The following is a 20493-nucleotide window of genomic DNA, read 5'->3' as shown; positions in this document are numbered from 1 at the left end:
AACTGTTTTGGGAGATAGACTGTCTAATTCAAATCTGGAACGATATGGGACAGCATGGCAGCTAGAAACAAACCATTATGATATTGAGTAGCTGGGTCCTAGTGATGCAAGGAAATTATCTCATTCGCCATGTGTTGCACAGGGATCCTCATCTCCATTCGCTGATGTTTCATTGTTGTTTCATTCATGCTATTATTGCACCTGGGCTCTGCTCTGGTGAAACTGGTACTTGAGCAGTGAGAACTACTGGCAGCCCAGAGTAAAGCTGGGCCACAGTCCGGGGTGGGCCTGTACCCTATTTCATCAATCTCTTGATCTAGGGAGCTTTGTTTTGGTGCTACCCAAGAAATATCAGGTGAGAGAGAGCCAATAAAAATATAACTTGAGGTTTTAAGTACCTATGCATCAAAGTCACATTTTTGACTACCATTTACAATTAGCTTTGACTAAATTCACATGTCAATCATTTTTACTAATTCAAAGGCTTACTTGTCTTCAAAATAGTAAAAAGACCTATCAGAGTAAAAAAGTTCTTCCATTTTGAAAAGATTTCTCCTCAGAGTGCCTTTTTGATGAATTCTTTTCTCATGCATTCCAAGCATTACTAGGGCTTCAAAGGGCAAGTGCAAAAAAGACTAACAGGAACGAGGTTTAGCTTAGTTAATACCTTCCCTTAATGTAAAATTAGTCCCTAGGACACTTCACTAGAGACAGAAGAAAACTTTCTGTCCCTCCATCAGATTGCTTTCTCTAGATCTTCTTTTTGTTTGTTAAGCCTCAGATATTATGGCTATTAATAATATCAGATCCTCTTCTCAGTTTATCGTAAAACATCTTGCTCCCATTTTTTTCCACTTTGGTGACAGAGATGTATGTCATGCAATGATGTGTTAATATCACTCTTCTCTTGAATGAGTCTCTTCCCTTTGATTCACACTGTTAAATAATATAATCCATGTGCTGGAATGACAGATACTACTTTGGAAGCAGCTAAAAGTATATTGGTTGGTATAGCAGGGGGACATTCCTCTGATAGTTTATTTTTCTTTAGTATTAGTGTTGCATTGGCTTGTCTCAGTGTCTATAACAAATTGCTTTTCTCCCAGGAATTTTCAAATAATTTAGTTAAGAGATTTCTAGCCATATGTAAAATAATTTACATTCAGTCCTGGCCTACATCCATTAGTGCTAAAGCTATATTGTTTAGAGATTTCATATGACTAGTCTGTCACTAAATGTTCAGTAAAATCCACATCCTATTCTTTCCCTTTTTTTTTTTCAGCTCTGGGTTTGTTTTGTTGGGGCTTTTTAAGCAGCGCAAGTAACATAAACATTGTCTTCAGGTGCCAAGTATCATATAATGACTGAGATGAGTCAGTTAAAATGTTTTATAAGATTCTTCAGCCATACCAAGAGCTTCTGATAACACTGGGCTAAGGGAGATTCTATTTTTATTAGCTCACATGCTAGAATCTATCTACTTTGTGTATGCTTTTTTAATGAAGCAGAGTTTAATTGAACACACCCATTCCACCCTTGTCCTGCTTCTTTGTTTCAAACACTTATTAACATCTTCTCCTGGTACTTGATTTTTACCTTAGTCCCCATCTGAAAAACTGCACCTCATTCATTTATTTCCTTTGTTTCCAATACTGAAATCGTCAATTATATCCCTGTGGCTCATTGAGATCCAACGTGAAACGCAGCTACATTTCCTTCGTGTTAGAGGTGTTTGCTTGAGAATTTTTGAGTTTATTGATGTTTACCTACCCAGTCCATGAGAATTTTTGTAAAATAGTGGTGTATACATGGCAATGAAAATGATAGTGTAATTTGCCTCTATTACTTCCTGATATCAGGATTCTGCTGCACTGCAAATTTCATATCTGTTGTTATTATTTGTTTGACAGAATCAAAAACATGCCAGGTGCTTTGCAAAACAGAGAACAAGAAAAATCCCTTTCCAGAAGAGATGACAGCCTGAATAGAAATGGCATAATGGCAGGAAACAAAGGAAGCAGAAAGGGGAAGCCAAACAAGAGTTATAACCATAAGATCATGAGATTGGTTTGGAGGCACAGTGAACGCTATGAGGCATTTTTTTAAAGCCCATAAGGACTGTAGTTGGGATTAGAGAATGGAAATGTAGAAAAGAAGCATGGAAAGGAATGGAGAAGAAGGGAGGAACAGACTGGCAACAGGAGGAAGAGTAAACAGAGGTGTATGGGAGAGGCCAGAACACACATCTGACAAACTGAGGATTATGACTAATGACAAGGATGAAAGACCACATCTGAAGAGCATGATGATTTCAGGAGGATGGCGAAGCAGGACATGGCGATGCTGCTAGGGAGAGAAGAGCCAGCAAAGCTGCCCTGGAAGCCTGCCCTGGAAGCTCCTCACGCTAACATAACCCTGCTTCCCCATCTTCTTTCTAGCTCCCCTCTTATACATAAAATATGTATATAGAAGAGCAAAGGAGAAGGAGAAGCAGCTAAATAAACTTTTCCAAAGATCCTGCTGGGGAAGAAGTTTAAGCTGGGATGATACAGATTTACTCCTACTGATACTCCTTGTGGATAGCAAGAGGCAGAGGGCATTCTGTTAGTCATACTCCTGCAGATGAATCTATGTGAGTCTTTGCCTCTACTTACAAATAGGCCTTGTTGAGAAATATTCAGCAAAATTATAATACTCCAGCCAATCTGGGACATTTTAAAATGTCCTTCCATTCTAGAACAGAAAGAAATTATACCACTCACAGTGAAATGGAAACAGGAAAGAAGAACATTTTAACAGTTTGTTTTGTTTTTTTTTTTTTAATGCTGAAAATAATCATTTCAGTATTACAGAAAAATATAAGGGGATTTTGCTCATTGTGGAAAAAAATTCATATTATACATTTTCATGAAATTTCTGATAAAATTGGAAATTATTTTAATTACTTAGGACCGGTTTTTCTGTTGTGGATTTTTTTTTTTAGAAAATTGGTATTTTTAGAAAGAAATAGCAAAATTGCCATGTTCAGCGTGTCAGGCATTTTAAAATACCCTGATTTCCAAGGTAAGAATTCTTCAGGAGTAAGAAAGCTGAAAAGTGGCCAGTCTAATCTCTTCCTCACTTCCTTCTCCTCTGCTTCTGTGATCAGACATGTCTAATGATTGGTCTGCAAAGAGCAAAGCCAGTTTCTATGTCTCCCTGAGAAAAGGCATTTTACCAACTACTTTAAGAATTTTTAACTGGATCTAGTTACAGGAAGTCACTTTTTTGCTGCAGACTATGTGTCCACAAATCCTCCTCAAAGCTCTTCCCTTTTGCCTGGAAAGGTTTATCAGAAAGCATGCGGGAAAGGCTCAGACCTTTCCCTCTTCAGTGAAACTGTTTCTGAACGTAGTTATAGCTTAGCAGATGTACTGGTATGACAGTTGAGAGACTACTGCTGTTAATGAAGTATTCTATTACCTTGGCATATATAGACACTTTTCACTTGGTACTTCTGACTGCAAAGTATTGATGTTTAGGCTATTATAAGTACTTGCACATTATATTTTTTCGGTAAGTTTTAGAGGACAGAACTGGGTAAATTTTTCTTCTCCTTCAGGGTAACACAGCTTTTCATGAGTCATTCATCTTGAATGTATACCAGAGTGATATCAAGTTGTTTGTTGTGACACCTTATCAATATGACGCCCATTTTTAGTTTCTTCTAGCAGTGGAATGATTTGTCTCATGGAGACAATGTCCTTGTTTGAGAATGGTGACTCTGGACAAGATTAAAATAATTTGTTTGAGTGAGGAGGAGGCAACTGAAAGTCATAGCTGAAATATTACCAAAAATCCTTAACTGGTTGGATTTGTCCATCATTTGCTTGAAGATTTTGGTAAATGGTGCTTTATTGGGTTCCCAAATGCCAGCAATGGCCAAGCACTTTCTTTTAATTTTCTTCAATTTGGACTTTGCTTAAGTTAATTAAGCTTTTGTCATCTCAGGGTACCATTTTAGCAATGAGGTTTACAAGACCTTCTCTGTCAGTGTAAAAACTTTGGCTGCTTAAGAACATATGGGGTATAGAGAGTAAACTCAATGCTCAGCAGTGCTTGAAGAGTGATTCCCACCTCAGTAATTTCTCTCCACAGTCATCAAAATAATACTGGATTTAAATCCTATAGTCATGGTGTCAATTTACCAAAATCTTCTCTGCCTAAATAATTCTTCAATTAATGTAGCTCAAAGTTTTATATCAATCCATCTGTCATTAAAAAATGGGATTGCAAAGTAGTGTGATAATATCACCCCATAATACAGATTTTTTGCATATCATTTTTACATATTTGAAGGAACTCAATGAACTCAGTTATATACAACTTTTTGCAATAAGAGGCACAACATAAAGCAATATCAAAACACAGGTAATATTTCTACTCATTTTATTTAGCCAAGCTCCAGAGTTTGCATAATTTTGCCACTGCTTCTGGCATGATAGCAGATGTGGATGTTATCCATACCTGCCTAACTTGTGGTGCTGAGAGAGGATTCAGCTGTGTGGCACCTTACCACCCTCTGATACAAAAAAAAAACCAAAAAAAGGAATTCCACTGGGAAATGTGGCATAGCCTCTGGGGAATGCAGTTTGACCTACCTTCTGGGTTCAGACACTGAACTGGATGCATGATTTGGGAAGGGATTTAATACCAGCTACCTCAGTAGCCACAAGGTGTTACAGGAAAAAGATTGAAAAAAAAACCAAACTACTCTAATGTATCCTGAGACTGAAGGACAGCATGGTTATTTTGCCTATATATTAATTTCTAACCTTGCCTATACTTCTCCTCACAATCTTTCCCTGATATTGTCTGTCAGTTCTTTCAAGAAGACACTTGGTTGTGCATAAAGTAGGAATAGCTGCACTGACTCGAGCCCACGCAGCCCTGTGTGCCTGGCTGTGTGCCTTGCTGGGGGTACAGTCTTGCTTTAAGGCCTCCACTGATCCCTGCAGATCAGGGAAACCTTCAGCTGTTCACTTCCAGACATCTCCAGGGCTCTATATCCAATATGTACAGTTCAAATACTTCCCAAATCAGGGCAGTGCACTATGATGAATAGTCTGAATTTGTCCTATATTCTGTGAATTTACTTCTTTCTTCTGTCAATCTTCACTCTCTCTCGTGCCCTTCTTTCTCCTGAAGCAGAATGACCAGGGCTGCATGAATAATTCAAAATAAGAGTGTATGATGTATTTATACAGTGATATAGCGATACAGTGTATTTATACTGTGATATATATATATATATGTTTTCTATTTTGTTTACAGTTTCTTTCTTAATCATCCAAATATCCTGTTTCACATTTTTACTTGATACTGGGTGCTTGACTTGATGTTTTCAGAGAGATGTCTGATGTTAATTCCTTATTTTTTTCTTCTCAAGCAATAGTTAATTCGTAGTCCCTGCCTGTGTGTGTAGAGTTAGACTTATTTACCCCTTGTTCAGTTCTTTCTGTTTTATCAGATTTCATCACTCCTTCATGGCCAAGGGCATTGAAAATTGTGAAATCATTTTGCAGTTCTTTCCAGGCAGTTCCTTACTGATTTAAATTACAAAAAGCATTTTGTATCAAACTTTCTCATCTGACAGTTCTTAGATATCACATTTCCCTTTACTACTAATAAAAGTACTTTTGCTTAAATCCTTTGTTTTATTTCATGCTTCAGTCCAGGAATCTTTGCAAACACTTAAGTACCCAATTGTTATAATTCACTTCTATGTTTTTAAGGCTGGGGGAGGAAGGACTTCAAACTATTGTCATTTGTGTTTTATTAACTGGAAACCTTAAAAGTAGATTTTAGACCTTCTTATTGCCTCCTGGTTCTGACAGAGTGGTTATACAACCTTCAGAGTGAAAAATTGCTAAGGGCTAGATCCATAAACTGCATCTAGGAATGCCTTTAGCCTCTTAGATCTCCTTTCTCCCTGCAAAAGCTGTAAGCCCAGATTAGTTACATCCCTCTACACTAAAAAGAGAAAGCCTGGGTGTTAAGCAACAACCTCCACCAACTCTTTCATACTGAGCAGGGAACAGTCTGAGTGAACAGAAGAAACACCCAGATGGGCTAAATTAAACCAGAGTGGTGTACTGATATTGATATATTTTTCAATACTGCCTTGCTCATGGGACTGTAAGGTGCTTTGAGGTAAGACTTTTAGCATCTCTCCCACAGCAGCTGTTGTTCATCCCACTCTTTCCTGCAGTGAGCTCTAGAACCAAACTACAATGCTGAGGTCACAATCCTTCTTTTTCTCCAGCACAGTGAATGTTGAACTTTCAGGGTCAGGCAACAACTGAGTAGACTTTGGGGAACTACCCTGTCAGCATGGTAGTATTTCAAAGCTGTATTTAGCCACTTCTGTTCAAGTGCAAGTCTAAGCTGGGGTCTAATTTACAACAGTGAAAGCAGCGACAAGGATTTGAATCCCAGCTTTGCAGACCTGTTAAACTTGCTTGTGAGAAAGGATTGACTTTATATAACCCATATATAACCTTCACTCAAATGGCATTCTTGCAATCCTCCAAAACCTATGCTTGGTCTACACAAGTGTTGTGCCATGACCCATGTTACCATGTGAATACTGACAGTATGTAAATTAGACAGGTGAGTAGACCCTATGAGTTATAAGTATTCATAACGTACCAAAAATCTTAGATAGTGGGGAAAAGGAGTGAGCAACATAAGTGAACCATGACTGACATTTAGTGTCTCTCAAGCTGAGTTGCATGCTTAATATTTGAGAGAAAGAACTGAGAGCATATTTATTTATTTTTTATTTAATATTTTAGAAACACCTCCACTTGCCAATATTTAAAAAAACTACAAAAAACCCAAACCAAACAGCAACAAAAAAAAAATCAAACAAAAATCCCCACACCACAGTTATGTACTGTACTCATTTTTCTGTAGTTATAAAAGTAATTCTATCAAAACATATAGCTATACTAATCTGGCCAGTGACAAAAGTGAACCAGCTACCAGAGGAGGTTTGGGATGACAAATTTCCATCTATTCCATTACATCTTATGTGCCTGTAAATCCTTGTCTGAAACAGTAGAATTTGAGAACTAATAAGCCAAAAATTAAGACACTGAAAACTATCAAATCAATCTGCCCTGTGATTTTTTAAAAAAGAACAAGCTCTGAATGACTGCTATCTTTATCTCTGTCATCTATATCTATGCATCTACATTAATACAAGCTTCTGTCATCTATATCTGTGTATCAATATTAATACAGGCTAGTTCACACATTTGTAATTATTTTCTTTCTCAGTTTGTTAGATTTATCTGTTGGCACAGTCTCTCCAGTGCTTCAGCCTTTTTTGTTTTGCTGATATTAACATTAATGAGTTCTACTTTTTAATTGATAGTTATTAATTGAGTAAGGATGTCAGGTAGCAATAAAATAAAAGACAATGAACAGAATAAAAGACAATGAACAGAAACTTGGGAAAATTAAGGGAAAATTCATAACAAATCCCAGGTCAGCCTGTCCTTCCTGGTGTGTACTGGGCAGGCACGATGCTTTTTGTATATAATGCCAAAATGGCACAGAAGTGTGTTTTTATGCACTGACACCAAATACCAGTAAAGCTCTTTCGAGGCCTCATAGACTTAGAGACATGAAGGAACTTGTAGAAGCCTGTGTTTTTAAACTTGTCCAAAAACATCTAAATGATAATTTTGTGCCAGTTCTGATATTTTATGTTCACACCAGATCCTATAAAAATTCCCCTTCCTTGTTCACAGCTCATATCACCAGCCCTTTCTAGCTCTTTTCTTTCTATGTAGTACATGATTGAAGACTTCATTGGTTGTTGGCTGCAGGTTTACTCATGAAAAACATCTTTTTAGTTGTGTTTTGACTGTAAACTACACTTACATTATTGTTTCAATCTTTTTTTTTCTATTCCAAACCCCAGATTAAGGAAGTAATAAATGATGGATTGATTATTCAGGAAAAAAAAAAATCTCTTCTAATTCTCTTGAAGAAAAACATTTCCTATAACATACCTTTTCTCTAAGGTTTCCAACAGTTTGGAATCTCAATTTGAAGCCAATTATGGGACTCTAACTTTTTTGAAAGTACTGATTTCCAAACCTCTGAAATACCATTTTCCTCAATTTATTACAAACTAAAGAAATATAAAGGGTGTCTTTAAAAGTAAAAGGAAAAGCCTTAGTTGGTGAATTTTCTTTGACATTTTAGGACCTTGATTTATGTTATGCTCGAGTTCTCTCTTTCTTCTAAATGCATATACATATGTTTGCACTTTCACACAAAAGAATCATAGAATGAGAATAATTTAGTTTGGAAACGGGCTAGATTGAGTCTATCCCTTAACCTAGTACTGCTGAGTCCACCACTAGATTATGTCCTTAAGCACCACATCAACACAACTTTTAATGCCTCCAGGGACAATGATTCCGCCACTTCCTTTTTCAAATGCTTGAGAACCTTTTCCATGAAGAAATTTTTTCCAGTACCCAAAATAAACCTCCTCTGGCACAACTAGAAGGCGTTTCATCTTGTCCTACCAGTTGCTGCCGAGGAGTAGAGACCAGCCTCCTGTCACTACCACCTTTCTTCAGGTATTGTAGAGAACAATAAGGTCCCCCTGAGCTTCCTTTACCCCAGGCTAAACAACCCCAGCTCCCTCAGCTGCTCCTCATCAGAATTGTTCTCTCCACTCTTGACCAGCTTTGTTGCCTTAGTCTGGGTCCAGTTCAGCTCCTCAATGTACTTGTGGTCAGGCACACAGAACTGGACATGGTACTCAATGCGTCACCTCTCAAGTGACAGGGGCAGGGGGACAATCACTGCTGGCCCCACTACTTTTGATAAAAGCCAGGATCCCACTGGCCTTCTTGGTCACCTGGGCACACGTCTGGCTCATGATCAGCTGGCTGTTGACTCTCCTGTACTTTTCTGCTGGGTGCATTGCCTGACACTCTGCCCCAGCCTATAGTGCTGCATGGGTTTGTTGTGACTGAAATGCAGGACCCAGAACTTTGTCTTGCTGAACCTCAGACAGCTGGCCTTGCCAACTGATCCACTCTGTCCAGATCCCTCTGTAGATCCTTCCTACCCTCCATCAGATCAACAATCCTGCCCATCTTTGTGTGATTTTCAAAGTGACTGATGGTACACTCAATTTCCTCATGGAGATCATTGGTAAAGATTAAACAGAACTGGCCCCAACACTGAGCCCCAGGGAATGTCACTAGTAACTATCTGCCAAAGGAATTTGACTCCATTCACCACCACTTTCTGGGCCAGCCATCCAGGCAAGGTTTACACTGCAAACACCTTCCACACCAGGAGCAGCCAGTTGCCCCAAGAGAATCCTGTGGGAAGTTGTGTCAAAGGCCTTGCTAAAGACCCAGTAGATACCATCCATAGCCTTTTCCTCACCCACTTAACTGCTCACCCTGTCATAGAAGGCAATCAGCTGGTCAAGCTAGACCTGCCTTTCCTAAATCCCTGCTGGCTGGGCCTGATCCATTGGTTGTCTTGCACATGCCATGTGATCTCACTCAAGTTGACCTGCTTCAAAACCTTCCCCAGTGCTGAGGTCAGCCCTTCTTGTAGATGGGTGTCCCATTTGTTAATCTGCAGTCATTTGGGACTCCCCTGCCGAGCCAGGAGTGTTGAAAAATGATGGAAGATGATTTAGTGAACTCTTCTAGTATCTCCCCTGTACCCTCAGGGTGAATCCCATGCAGGCCTTGTAACCCTTGTTCTCACCAAGTGATGTAACAGGACACTGAAAATTTCCCCATGTATTATGGGGGCTTAATTCTGCTCCCCATCCCTTTCTTTCAGCTCAGAGGACTAATTACCCCCCATTGCCTTAAAAATTGCTCTTATTATTAAAGACTGAGGCACTACCTCTGACTTTTCCTCATCCTTTGTTACCATATTCCCCCTTGCATCCATTAAAGGATGGAAATTCTCTACAGCCTCCTTTTTGTTGCTGATATGTTTATAGATACATTTTATATTATCTTTTATGTCAGTAGCCAGATTAAGTTCTAGTTGGGCTTCAGCCCTTCAAGTTTTCCTCCTGCATAGTCTCATGACATCCTTGTAGTCTTCCTGAATGGCCTGCCCCTTCATCTAAAGGTCTTAAACTCTCTTTCTTCCCTGACTTCCACTCAAAGCTCTCTGTTAAGCCAGGGTGGTCTTCTTTCTCATCTCCAAGACTTATGGCAGGTGGCAGCAGATTTCCCTCTTAAAGGTCATCCAGCTTTCCTGAATTTCTTTCTTCTTCAGAGCTGCCTCCCAAGGGACTTTGTCAGCCAGGCTCCTAAGAAGGCCAAAGTCTGCCCTCCAGAAGGCCAAGCTTTTCTGATCCCACTCCTTACTTTTCCAAGAATTGCAAACTCTATTATTTCATGATGGCTGTGCCCAAGAAGCCTTCTGATCATCACATTACCCTAAAGTCCTTCTCTGCTCTCAAAAAACAGATCCAACAGGACCCTTTTTGGGTCATTCAGATATTGTGCCAGGAAAATATCTTCCACACATTCCAGTAAACTTCTAGACCATTTTCTCTCTTGTAACTTTCAGATATGTCCAGCAGATATCTGGTAAACTGGAGCCCCTCGTGAGAATAAAAGCCATGTGAGACTTCTCTTACAGACTTCTGCTTGCAAATTATTTCATCCACCTCTCCATCCTAGCTGGGTGGTTTCTATGAGATTCCTATGACATATTCCTTGTTGTCCTTTCTTCCAATCCTCTCTTGTAAAGTCTTAACCCTGACATCACCATCATTAAATTCTAGGCAATCGAAACGTTCCCATCCTTGTCTACCCCTTCTGAAGAGTTTTTATGCCATCCATTGCAGCACTCCTGCTGTGTGGGTCTTCCCACCATATTTCTGTGATAGCAATTATGTCACAGTTTTCCTGCTGCACCATGGCTTCCAGCTCCTGTTTGTTGCTCATGCTGCATGCATTGCTGTAGATGAATAGCCAGGGAAGTCTCTCAACATTAATATTACAAATGAACTTTTAACCAATGGACAGCCATTCTAATCAAAGCTGAAGTATCAAGGAAAACAAATTGAGATGGTCAGTTTGGAGGCAGGTTTTTCTAATAAATACAAGGAGTTGGTTATACGCATCATTAAATATTTCAGCTAAGAGAAAGTTAGAAAATGCATTGTTGTCAACCATAATTAATACCAATTTGGACAGGAATATTTCAAACACTACTGTAGTAGGTCTTGGTTGCTAGAGCCAGCAGAAATTTCTTTGGGCAGTTCAAGATATACAGTTTTCTTCTTATAAATTTCTTATTATTTATATTGTCAAGAATTTGCCAATTAATTAGTCAAAATATATGGAGCACATTCTTTCTGAAAGCTTCATATTTAATGTTTTCTAATGTATGTTGAAAACATAACTTATAGCTTTGGCTTCTAACTTATAGAAAAAGTAGGAAAGGTTCACTGAATAAGATAAGTGCAGGCTTTTGTAGATGATTCAAATTAAGTTTAAAGCTAGTTGAACATATTAATATTATTCATCTCAGCCAAATAAAAATGTAGAAATTGTCGCATTAGTCCATTCAGAATTATATTTTATCTGTACAGGTATGAAAACTACATTCATTTTGATGGTGAATAAAAATAAAAGATTTCAATATTTGTGTAATCACAATTTAATTATCACCAGAGCTGTCCATAATTTCTTCTGTACAACTAGGCAAAATTCTTGGGTGAAAGCTTAAAAGCTCTGTCTCTAAGTTTACCAGAATTATTATCTATCAACCCATGAGTGCACACAGATATTCAAGCACATATTCACAAATAGATGTAGAGAAGACTGTCACACGGTCTTATCTTTGTTTCTTTTCTCAGAAACTAGAGATATGTTAAGAATAAAATAATTTAAGCAATTCTTTGCCTTTGTGCAATATCTGAATCCAAATTTCACAGAAACCTTCCTGTGTATAAAGATGGAATTTTATGGAATCCAACAACAAACAAACACTGAGATGTAATCTGCATTCTTGCTTGCCTTTTTGTGTCCATTCTTTGTTTTTATTTTTGTTCATGGCACTATTTTCCACCTCTTCACTCCCATACTTTTGAAGAAGGTTAACAGAACTAATGACTAAGTGCATTCCTACAAAGGACCTAAGAAATAACCTCAAAATTATACAATGCGTGCTTTAAAGTAATGAAATAGTCTCTCTGTCACCCTCAAAAATAGCAGGGACTAGTTTCACCACTTCCTTCCCTCCAGACTGCTCTCATATGCCTTTTATAGTGAAGTATTCTCTTGGAAAGAAACAATGCACAAGTTCTGAAACTTTTTTTTTTAATAATTACCAGATGGAATGGAGTTGATGAGGTGAATGTAACCAGGATTTAAAAATATCAAGTGCCATTAGGTGACATTAAATGTAATGAAATCTCAAGGTCAACTTAATTTCCTGCATCTCCTTATCTCTTTGACACATAGTACTGTATCTCAGTAGCTGCCACCAACAGCTACCATCAGTGTGCTTGGCTAATTGGTAATCAGTCATGTCACTTGGTGTGATCTCATCCAGTCTGACTACTGAACCTGAGTGCAACAACAAAAAAGGAAATTGAAAACTCTTAGTAGATATGTGTTTAGCCCATGTATTTTCAGCAGCACTATATGCCTGCAGTTCAAGCTTTCATTATATTACAGTAATAGGCATGTTTGGATTTGATGGTTTTGGGAGTTATTCATACAGGAATAGTCTGTAGAACTAAAACCCGTGGCATTTAGCTACCAACCAAATAACCCCATCAAATGCTGAAAGATAAGATTTCTTAGCAGTTCAATAGCATTAAGATAGGGAAAAAAAAACGTTAAATAAAATTCCTACTCCCATATCCTTTCTCATCATTAAATTAACCATTTCAGCATGGAGTGTAGCCATCACAGCTGAATGAAACCAGAGAGAATCTCATTGCTGGGATGTGATCCAGCAAAGTGCTTAAGTACAGCTAGAATATAAGGATAATAATATCCCATCAAAGTTACTATATGATGACCCACATGATAAAAATTGCACAGAATTGTAGGTAGGTTCTTTTCTGGTTTAGGGTCTAAGGAACAAGGCATTTAAGATCAGCCTTTCATGTGCTAAAATATATTTACCAATCTTTTTAAGAGACGACATATAAAGAAAAATTACTATCTCATCTTTGAATGCTATACTCAGGACAACTTCATATGTGAAAATCCTGCACATTAAGTGATCACTTTATTCCCAAACTAAGCAGTTGTCTGAAATGGCAAGCCACAAGTGCTAATCTCTGCTGCTAATAAACAAAAGTAAATCATGGCAGAAAACTCGTTTATGTTCAGTAATCTCCAGAGGATTAGCATTTCAAGGGATCAGATTTCCTAAACTCCTCTTTCCTGATAACAGCCTCTGCTGTGAGGTGACACACCAATAGACATAAATTATCTAGAGCTGCAGATAAGCAGAGGCCATTTGGGGGTTCGAAGTGCAATATAAATAGATGCAAAACAGTAGGGTAACTGGTGCTCATCACAAACCTCAGAAGGATTAGCAGTTCAAGCTCTGATTTCCTTGCTGTTTTTAGCTGTGATTTATCATCAGACAGTGCCTGAGCGTCTGTTTTATCTGTGATAATTTAATGGTTTAGTGGCAGTCCCTTTATCTGGGGGTCATAATTAAGCTTGTTTGATCAGTTTCCTAACAAGCACCTCCTCTGTATTTTTAGCTATGCCTATTTTTTCTCTGTGTGTAGCAGCATTTTTGCTAATTAGTATTAACAATATTATTGTTAACAATTACTGGTAATGATAACAATCTCTTAAAAGGTGAGCATTTATCTGGAGGAGAAATGCAAGCCAAAAAGGATGCAAGACTTTGAATCTAAATACATTTATAGGAGATTATAACTGTAGTGTCTTATCACCTCTTTGGTTTGTCAGATTCAAATCTAACTCAAATTCATAACTGAATAAAATAATTTTAAATTGAATAAATTAACATCAACTTGAAAATAAAGATGACTCCAATCTTACAGTGCATTTACTAATAATAAGCTGTATCTTCCACTCTCATGAGAATTTTTCCAACAAAAGATGACTTTTAAAACCTTATTTTGGCTGTTTTAAAACACAGGTGCCATCAAAATGACATTTTAGCTATTAAAATCACTATTAAAAGAAGCAACTAATTATTTTTTCTACTGAATAATGGATATTTGAAAGGAAATATTTCTAAGGTTTTATTTTTGAAGACAACACAGTGACTGGCAAACAAATGTGTTAAATGGTGATTTGGGTTGTTTTGGGTTTTTTTTTTTTTAAGGGAGATCAAATAAAAAAGAAACAGATTCAGATTGGTCACACTATTTCTTAATTATTGATGTAAAGTCCTTAAATACCTTAGAGACCACAGGGAGATGTGATTAGGTTATGTAGTGATATTTAAGGGAACTGAATGACTGCCTTTAGAAAGGCATCTAAGGAACCTGATCACAGGTATATAGAGGCAAGAGTTATGGTAGTAATATGTGCATAAATCTATGCATATGTGAATTTATGTGAATTTGCACATCTATGTATGTGGTTTTGTGTTATGTATTTCATGTTATGTATGTTTTAGTCATATACATAACTTTATGTATTCAATGATTGATTAAAACTTGTCATTAAAATACATCTTATTTAACTTTTGAAGAAAAAATTAGTAGTGGGATAGAGAATATATATATGTCTAACCTAAATTAATTATTTAGATACCATAATTAATGCAGAGAGACAAGGTTCATTAGAAAGTGAGTAATTTCTTTTACCTGATTTGCTTGTTTTAGAATCAGATTCATTGCTTTTCTTTCTCCTGGCTATAGATAAACTCCAGGTGACATGGCTAAGCTTGCAGCTGGTTTAGGGTTAGATGAGACTATACCCACATGAGCAAAAAGAGTAAATTTCAGAATGAGAATTTCCAATACTTTCTTAGGATGTTACCTCCCTGTTCTTTGCAAATGGAAGAACTGCCGCAGAAGTATTGTAAATGTGTTTATATAAATGCATTTTCTGCCTTGTGTAGAAAAAGGCTCACCTGAGAATCCTGAATAAACCAACATTTTTCTCTGGATATCAGCAAATAACCTATAGTAATATTGATTAAATAGGCAAAGACTTGCAGCCAACCCCAAAGAAAAACAAAATGAAAAAACAACACATCTGTTAGTTCTCCTCTACTAATAATGCAATTTTACTGACTTTTGCTGAGTTTTGCAGGTGGATCAGAAATGGCTTGTGTTCAGCTGTTTGGGTTTGGCAAGCAGGAATTTGATTTTAAGCTTGTTATCTGGCCAAGAGTATGGCAGAGGAATTTACTTGGAGTATTACAGACTACAGTCTCAAAGGAGCTTTTTCCATACAGAACTCTTAGTCCAGTTCTTGATGAAATGAGTGAGAAACTTTTCACTGCCTGCAGTGGGATCAGAGAGAAGGTGCCAGCCACATTGCAGCTGCAGCTGGCAGTTGCCTGGGAAGCTGGAATTTTACTGAGCTATGAAACAAGCAAAATGTGTGAAAGATAGAACTGACAAGGTGTAAAGGAGATTGCAATATAACACACCAAAATCCTTAACTGGTATCTGCGGCTGAGGCCAGTGACACTTGGGTGCAGAGGTGGCTCTGGGAGGCCTCGATGAGATAAACACCCAGTGACCGAGACGTGTGCTTTACACATCCAGCTTCACAGATAACTTTCCAAAACTAACAAGACAGAAACATTCCTGGATGAATACTGCTTTTGTTATTGCCAGTATGTGACAAGTTTAGATTTTTTTTCCACCACTAGAACAAATTGTTAAGGATATATGAAATAGGAGTCTTTGCCCAGCTCACAGGGAGAGCAGAGACAGCACCGTGCAGTCACCACTGTGTTATGTTGTTAGTTGTTCACCAGCTAGTGCCAGACATAATATAGTCAAATAAATCTCAAGAACAAAAACATCATGAACCATTTGAAGTGCTGAAACCTTTGTTTTAAGTTCACCAAAGGTTTCAGTTGATCTTACTGTTGTCAGTATAGAAAACAATAAATATCCTAAATATATCTCATTGCCTTAACTTTGGCCATTACCTGCCATTACTTGCAGAAATTATGCTCATTCTAAAAAAGAAATTGTTGATATTACAAAACAACTGCTCATGTGTCTGGAAACTGAAATAAGTTTTCAGTTTATAATGTAACATTAGTTTCTGACTCTGTGTTCATGGTTAAGATTAGGAATGGATTAAATTTGTTGGTTTTATTTTGTGTAGTTTTGCATGAAAATTATCATGGTCTGGTAACACATTCAGTCCCACTATCCCTCCTGCATTTGTAGCTTTAATAATGTGATTTTATTTGCTATACGTATATATATAAAAAAAACATATTGGTATACATATACATAGATTCTGGTATGTAAAATCATAAATTCTCACTCATTCTTTGATGTACAAACAATTTTCAAGAATCTATTTTCACCCACAAACAGGCATGTTATTACTGGAAAACAGTTCCAAATGTGATTTGAATACTTCCATCACAAAGCCAAATTTTGTTTCCTCTAGAATATAAATGTAGTTTTCACTAGATTAGATCCAATTATATCTCTATAACAGTCTCCGTTATATTTAAGACATTTTTTATTGCATTATGAAAATTTTGCATAATATGATCTTCTCATCCAAGCCTCAAATTCTGTTTTCAGCTCTTCCACTGATTTACTATTTTATAATAGAGAAGCCTTTTAATCTCTCTGAACTTCAGTTTACTCATTTGAAGTAGATGAGGAGACAAGTGTGATCTAATTGATGTTTATACAGCTCTTTGAGACCTTGTAATGAAAAATAAGACAGAAGTGATAAGTATTCTTAAAGGTACACCTGCTTTCTTTTCTCTAGTTTTTGCCAAAAAAATCTCTGTGTTATTGCTAAATTTAGTATCATCTATTTTATTAATACTCTTTTCATAGTCAGAATTCTTAAAAATATCATTATGTATATTTTCTTACTCAAATCAACATTTTTCTCCCAAAACTGTAAAATATTGTGGGCATGATGCAGTCCTGAACTGACTAATTTTTCATTTAATATTTCCTTTAATTTCATTATGCTCTTTTTAAATCCCAAAATCTGAAATTCTTTGCTCAATGGCAGACTGCTGTGTACATATGGAAACCCAGCAGTGTATGGCTTAGTGTTCAGCAGAGAAATGTATTCAAAATTTGGATGTTAGGGGACAATGCAGTAAGAATGAGCCTGATAATAACATAATCCAGCGTCTTGTGATCTGTATTCACAAGAATAAATATTTATATTTTTAAAACTAATCTATGTAACAACCTCTCCATGGAAAACAAAGTTTTTCTTTTCCTTGAAACAAAAGTAATAATCAGGTTTCAATGTGCAAATATATTTATTTACAAAGAATAATTATTCAATATAACAAATTGTTTGGTAGTGAACCAGAAATATCACTTTGTGCTTCCTTTGGATTTTTTTGTCTTCAGAAAAGCAGGACAGGCGTTGACATATTTTCAGTTGTGTATTTTTCATTATGGAGTGACAGGAACTATTGGGTCTATTCCAGGCCTATTTTGAATTCTGGAATACAGTTTCTCCTGTGATAGCCTAATTACATGGTTGCAGAATACCACAGTCATTGGAGCTAGTGCCAATAGGGTAACTTAAGGACTCACAAATCAATGAGATCAAGGAAATAGGATCTGGTCTCTTCTTCTTGTCTATGGTGTGTAAAAGCTGCTTCTTTGGGGAAAAATATGTAAAGTTCTGTAACCATTCTTCAGACCCAGTGGGGGTCCTAACAAGGCGAAGGAGGGGACGACATAATAACTCATTTTATGATCAGAGCTGTTTGTTGGACTTCAAGCAGTAACTTGCTGTTAAGGAACATGGCACAAAAAGTAGTGGCATCCACATTTCTATTGCTATTTCCTTGCATTTTCTATTGTGCTGATGGGAGAAGCAGTATCACTCTCAGGGATTGAGGGAGATGACAATTTGGAGAGGGTTATTAATTACCAGTTACTATTCATGGGGTTTCTGTTTAAATGTGCAGGAATATGAAATTTGGATGTGAAATCAAGCTCACATCTCCCAGGCAGCTGCACTGCACTAGAAATACATAATTTAGAGCACTTCTAACTTCAAGCTCTTGCATGTCATTTTAATGGCTCATTGACAAAACGATGTGGGGGGAAGCACAAAAAAATTAACTTCTCTCAGATAATAATCAGAAAAAGAGATCATTCCTCTATTGATAACGTTGTTCAGGGATGCTGTTTTGGTAAAAAAAAAAAAAAAAAAAAAAAAAAGATGGAAATTACAAGTTGTAGGTATTAAGGTATTAAGTAAAAAAACAAGACACTATAGTTGCCTTGGTAAGTGTCAGCTGTATCATGTAGCACATAAACCCATGCTGACCTTCAGTTTCAGAGCAGACTGGAAAAAGTCAGCAGCAATTGCTCACCTGCTTACAAATCTGAATCTACTACTGGCAAAGAGAATCTCCCTGTATGGTTTCTGTGACAACTGAAATAATTTTCATGTCTTCCCCACTGCAATTTCAATAGGTAGGGAATAGTTTTCATATTGCAAATCTTCACATTTTGCTCAGAAGAGGTCCTGCCAGGGACACATGTGAAGGGTTACAGTTTACATTTTTGAAAAGAAGCCAGATCCTCAGGGAGAAGTGATGAAACTTCAGTCTCATCAAGATTCTTCCCCAAACACAGGAGAACTGATATGCTGCTTTGAAGAACCGTGGTCAAAAGTTAAAAGCAGGCCACCACAAAGGGTCAAAAATCCAATGTGCAGAGGCCAAACACTTGCTGTTACTGAAAGTAGTTATGGCTTTATCAAGGCACAAGGTATCAGTAGAGTTGGCATAAAAACAAAAGATTTCTCATGTTGTGAAAAGATTATAAAAATTACACTTTACTGTGAAGCCTCCTGTGCAGTACTGTAAAATAAACCAAATAACTCCCCTATAATTCAGCTTTAGTTATCTCATTGACCCTTTTCCTTTTGGTTGTTTGTCTGGTATTTTTTAATTTGACAAATATCTCAAGCTCAATACTATTATTTAATTAGTGATAACAACTTCAGAATCTCCAGGTAGACGTGTTCTTTACCTCCTTTGAGTAACTACTGTTTTTTGCAAGCAGGTAAGTCACTTAGTGACATAGCACATTCATTTAAGCCTAAATTTATCCTTTTCCATGGCCAAAATAACATCACAAGGAACATCAGAATTCATATCCATATGCAGTTTATCTTGCATTCATTGACTGAAAAACGTAATTACCTCTGTGCAAAAGGAGGTTGTGATAATATTTTTTTCCCAAAAACTGAAGGTCTCAGAAACTAAATCCCTATTGGTTTCCCACATTGGTTCATTGCTTTCTCTACATGTATGTAAGATTGGAGAGTTGTTTTCAGATTCCTAATAGAATGGAAAAAAGTGAAGTCTGGTGATAATAACTGGTGATGATTTGTACATTGGTGTGAAGAATAAATACTGAAATCTACAAGCTTCTTTATTTTCTTTTCCAAATGAAACAAATATTTAATTCCTATAGAATTAGGATAAAATATCATTTTATTGACAGCACTTTCCTCTCCTCTGCAGGAAAGGAATGATTCATACTAAATGATGAGGGTTGGCTGTGAAATTCTCTGCAATTTTTGTTCAGGCCATGCACTTCAGTGACAATTTTATCCACATAGAGACCATAGTAACAAATATAGGAGAACAAACGCTCTGGTCAGTTTTTAAAGTTAGTATTGGTGCATATGCTGCTTTAAAATGTAGAAACACTTTTACACTCTTTCTTCAATTTCTGTGTTTGTATTACTACTATTTGATAGCACAACCAAAAATAGAATAAACTTGGTCTGTACCAAAAAGTTCTACAATTTGAACAGCTTCTGAAGAGGTTAAAGGAGAATGTGTTTTTGGTCTACTGAGTATTGGTTGGTGAAAATTCTCCTCCATGTTCTATTGCAACTAATTAAGGATTTTTAATTTAATTTGACTAGGGTCATTCTTCCTCGGGAAGGGAAGGGAAGGGAAGGGAAGGGAAGGGAAGGGAAGGGAAGGGAAGGGAAGGGAAGGGAAGGGAAGGGAAGGGAAGGGAAGGGAAGGGAAGGGAAGGGAAGGGAAGGGAAGGGAAGGGAAGGGAAGGGAAGGGAAGGGAAGGGAAGGGAAGGGTGATACTTTGATCATTTGAAATATCATACCAGAATCAAATACCATCAAAATAAAGAGACACAGATGACTTGTAGAATGGCCTAATTTTCGTAATTACATGATTAGATTCATTCAGTGCCACTGATCTCTTCAGATACATGTGTAGGTCTATTGATCACAAATCTGCCTCACTGT

The 20493-nt window shown here is 37.1% G+C and overlaps 1 protein-coding gene across 3 annotated transcripts in view; it reads left to right on the top strand.

The window, feature by feature from the left end:
- The window catches only part of EPHA7 (EPH receptor A7), a 180042-nt gene extending 159871 nt beyond the window's left edge, over positions 1–20171 (top strand). For all 3 annotated transcript variants that reach the window (XM_063153027.1, XM_063153030.1, XM_063153026.1), the window contains one exon: positions 1911–20171. In XM_063153027.1, the coding sequence (XP_063009097.1) occupies positions 1911–2106 (196 nt within the window). In that variant the 3' untranslated portion in view covers positions 2107–20171. The remainder of the gene's footprint in view (positions 1–1910) is intronic.
- The last annotated feature ends 322 nt before the right edge of the window (positions 20172–20493 follow it).

The sequence above is a fragment of the Melospiza melodia genome, chromosome 3 (assembly GCF_035770615.1).
Source record: "Melospiza melodia melodia isolate bMelMel2 chromosome 3, bMelMel2.pri, whole genome shotgun sequence".
Taxonomy (NCBI): Eukaryota; Metazoa; Chordata; class Aves; order Passeriformes; family Passerellidae; genus Melospiza; species Melospiza melodia.
The sequence above is the reverse complement of the archived record's forward strand: the minus strand, read 5'-3'. Positions and strand labels throughout refer to the sequence as shown.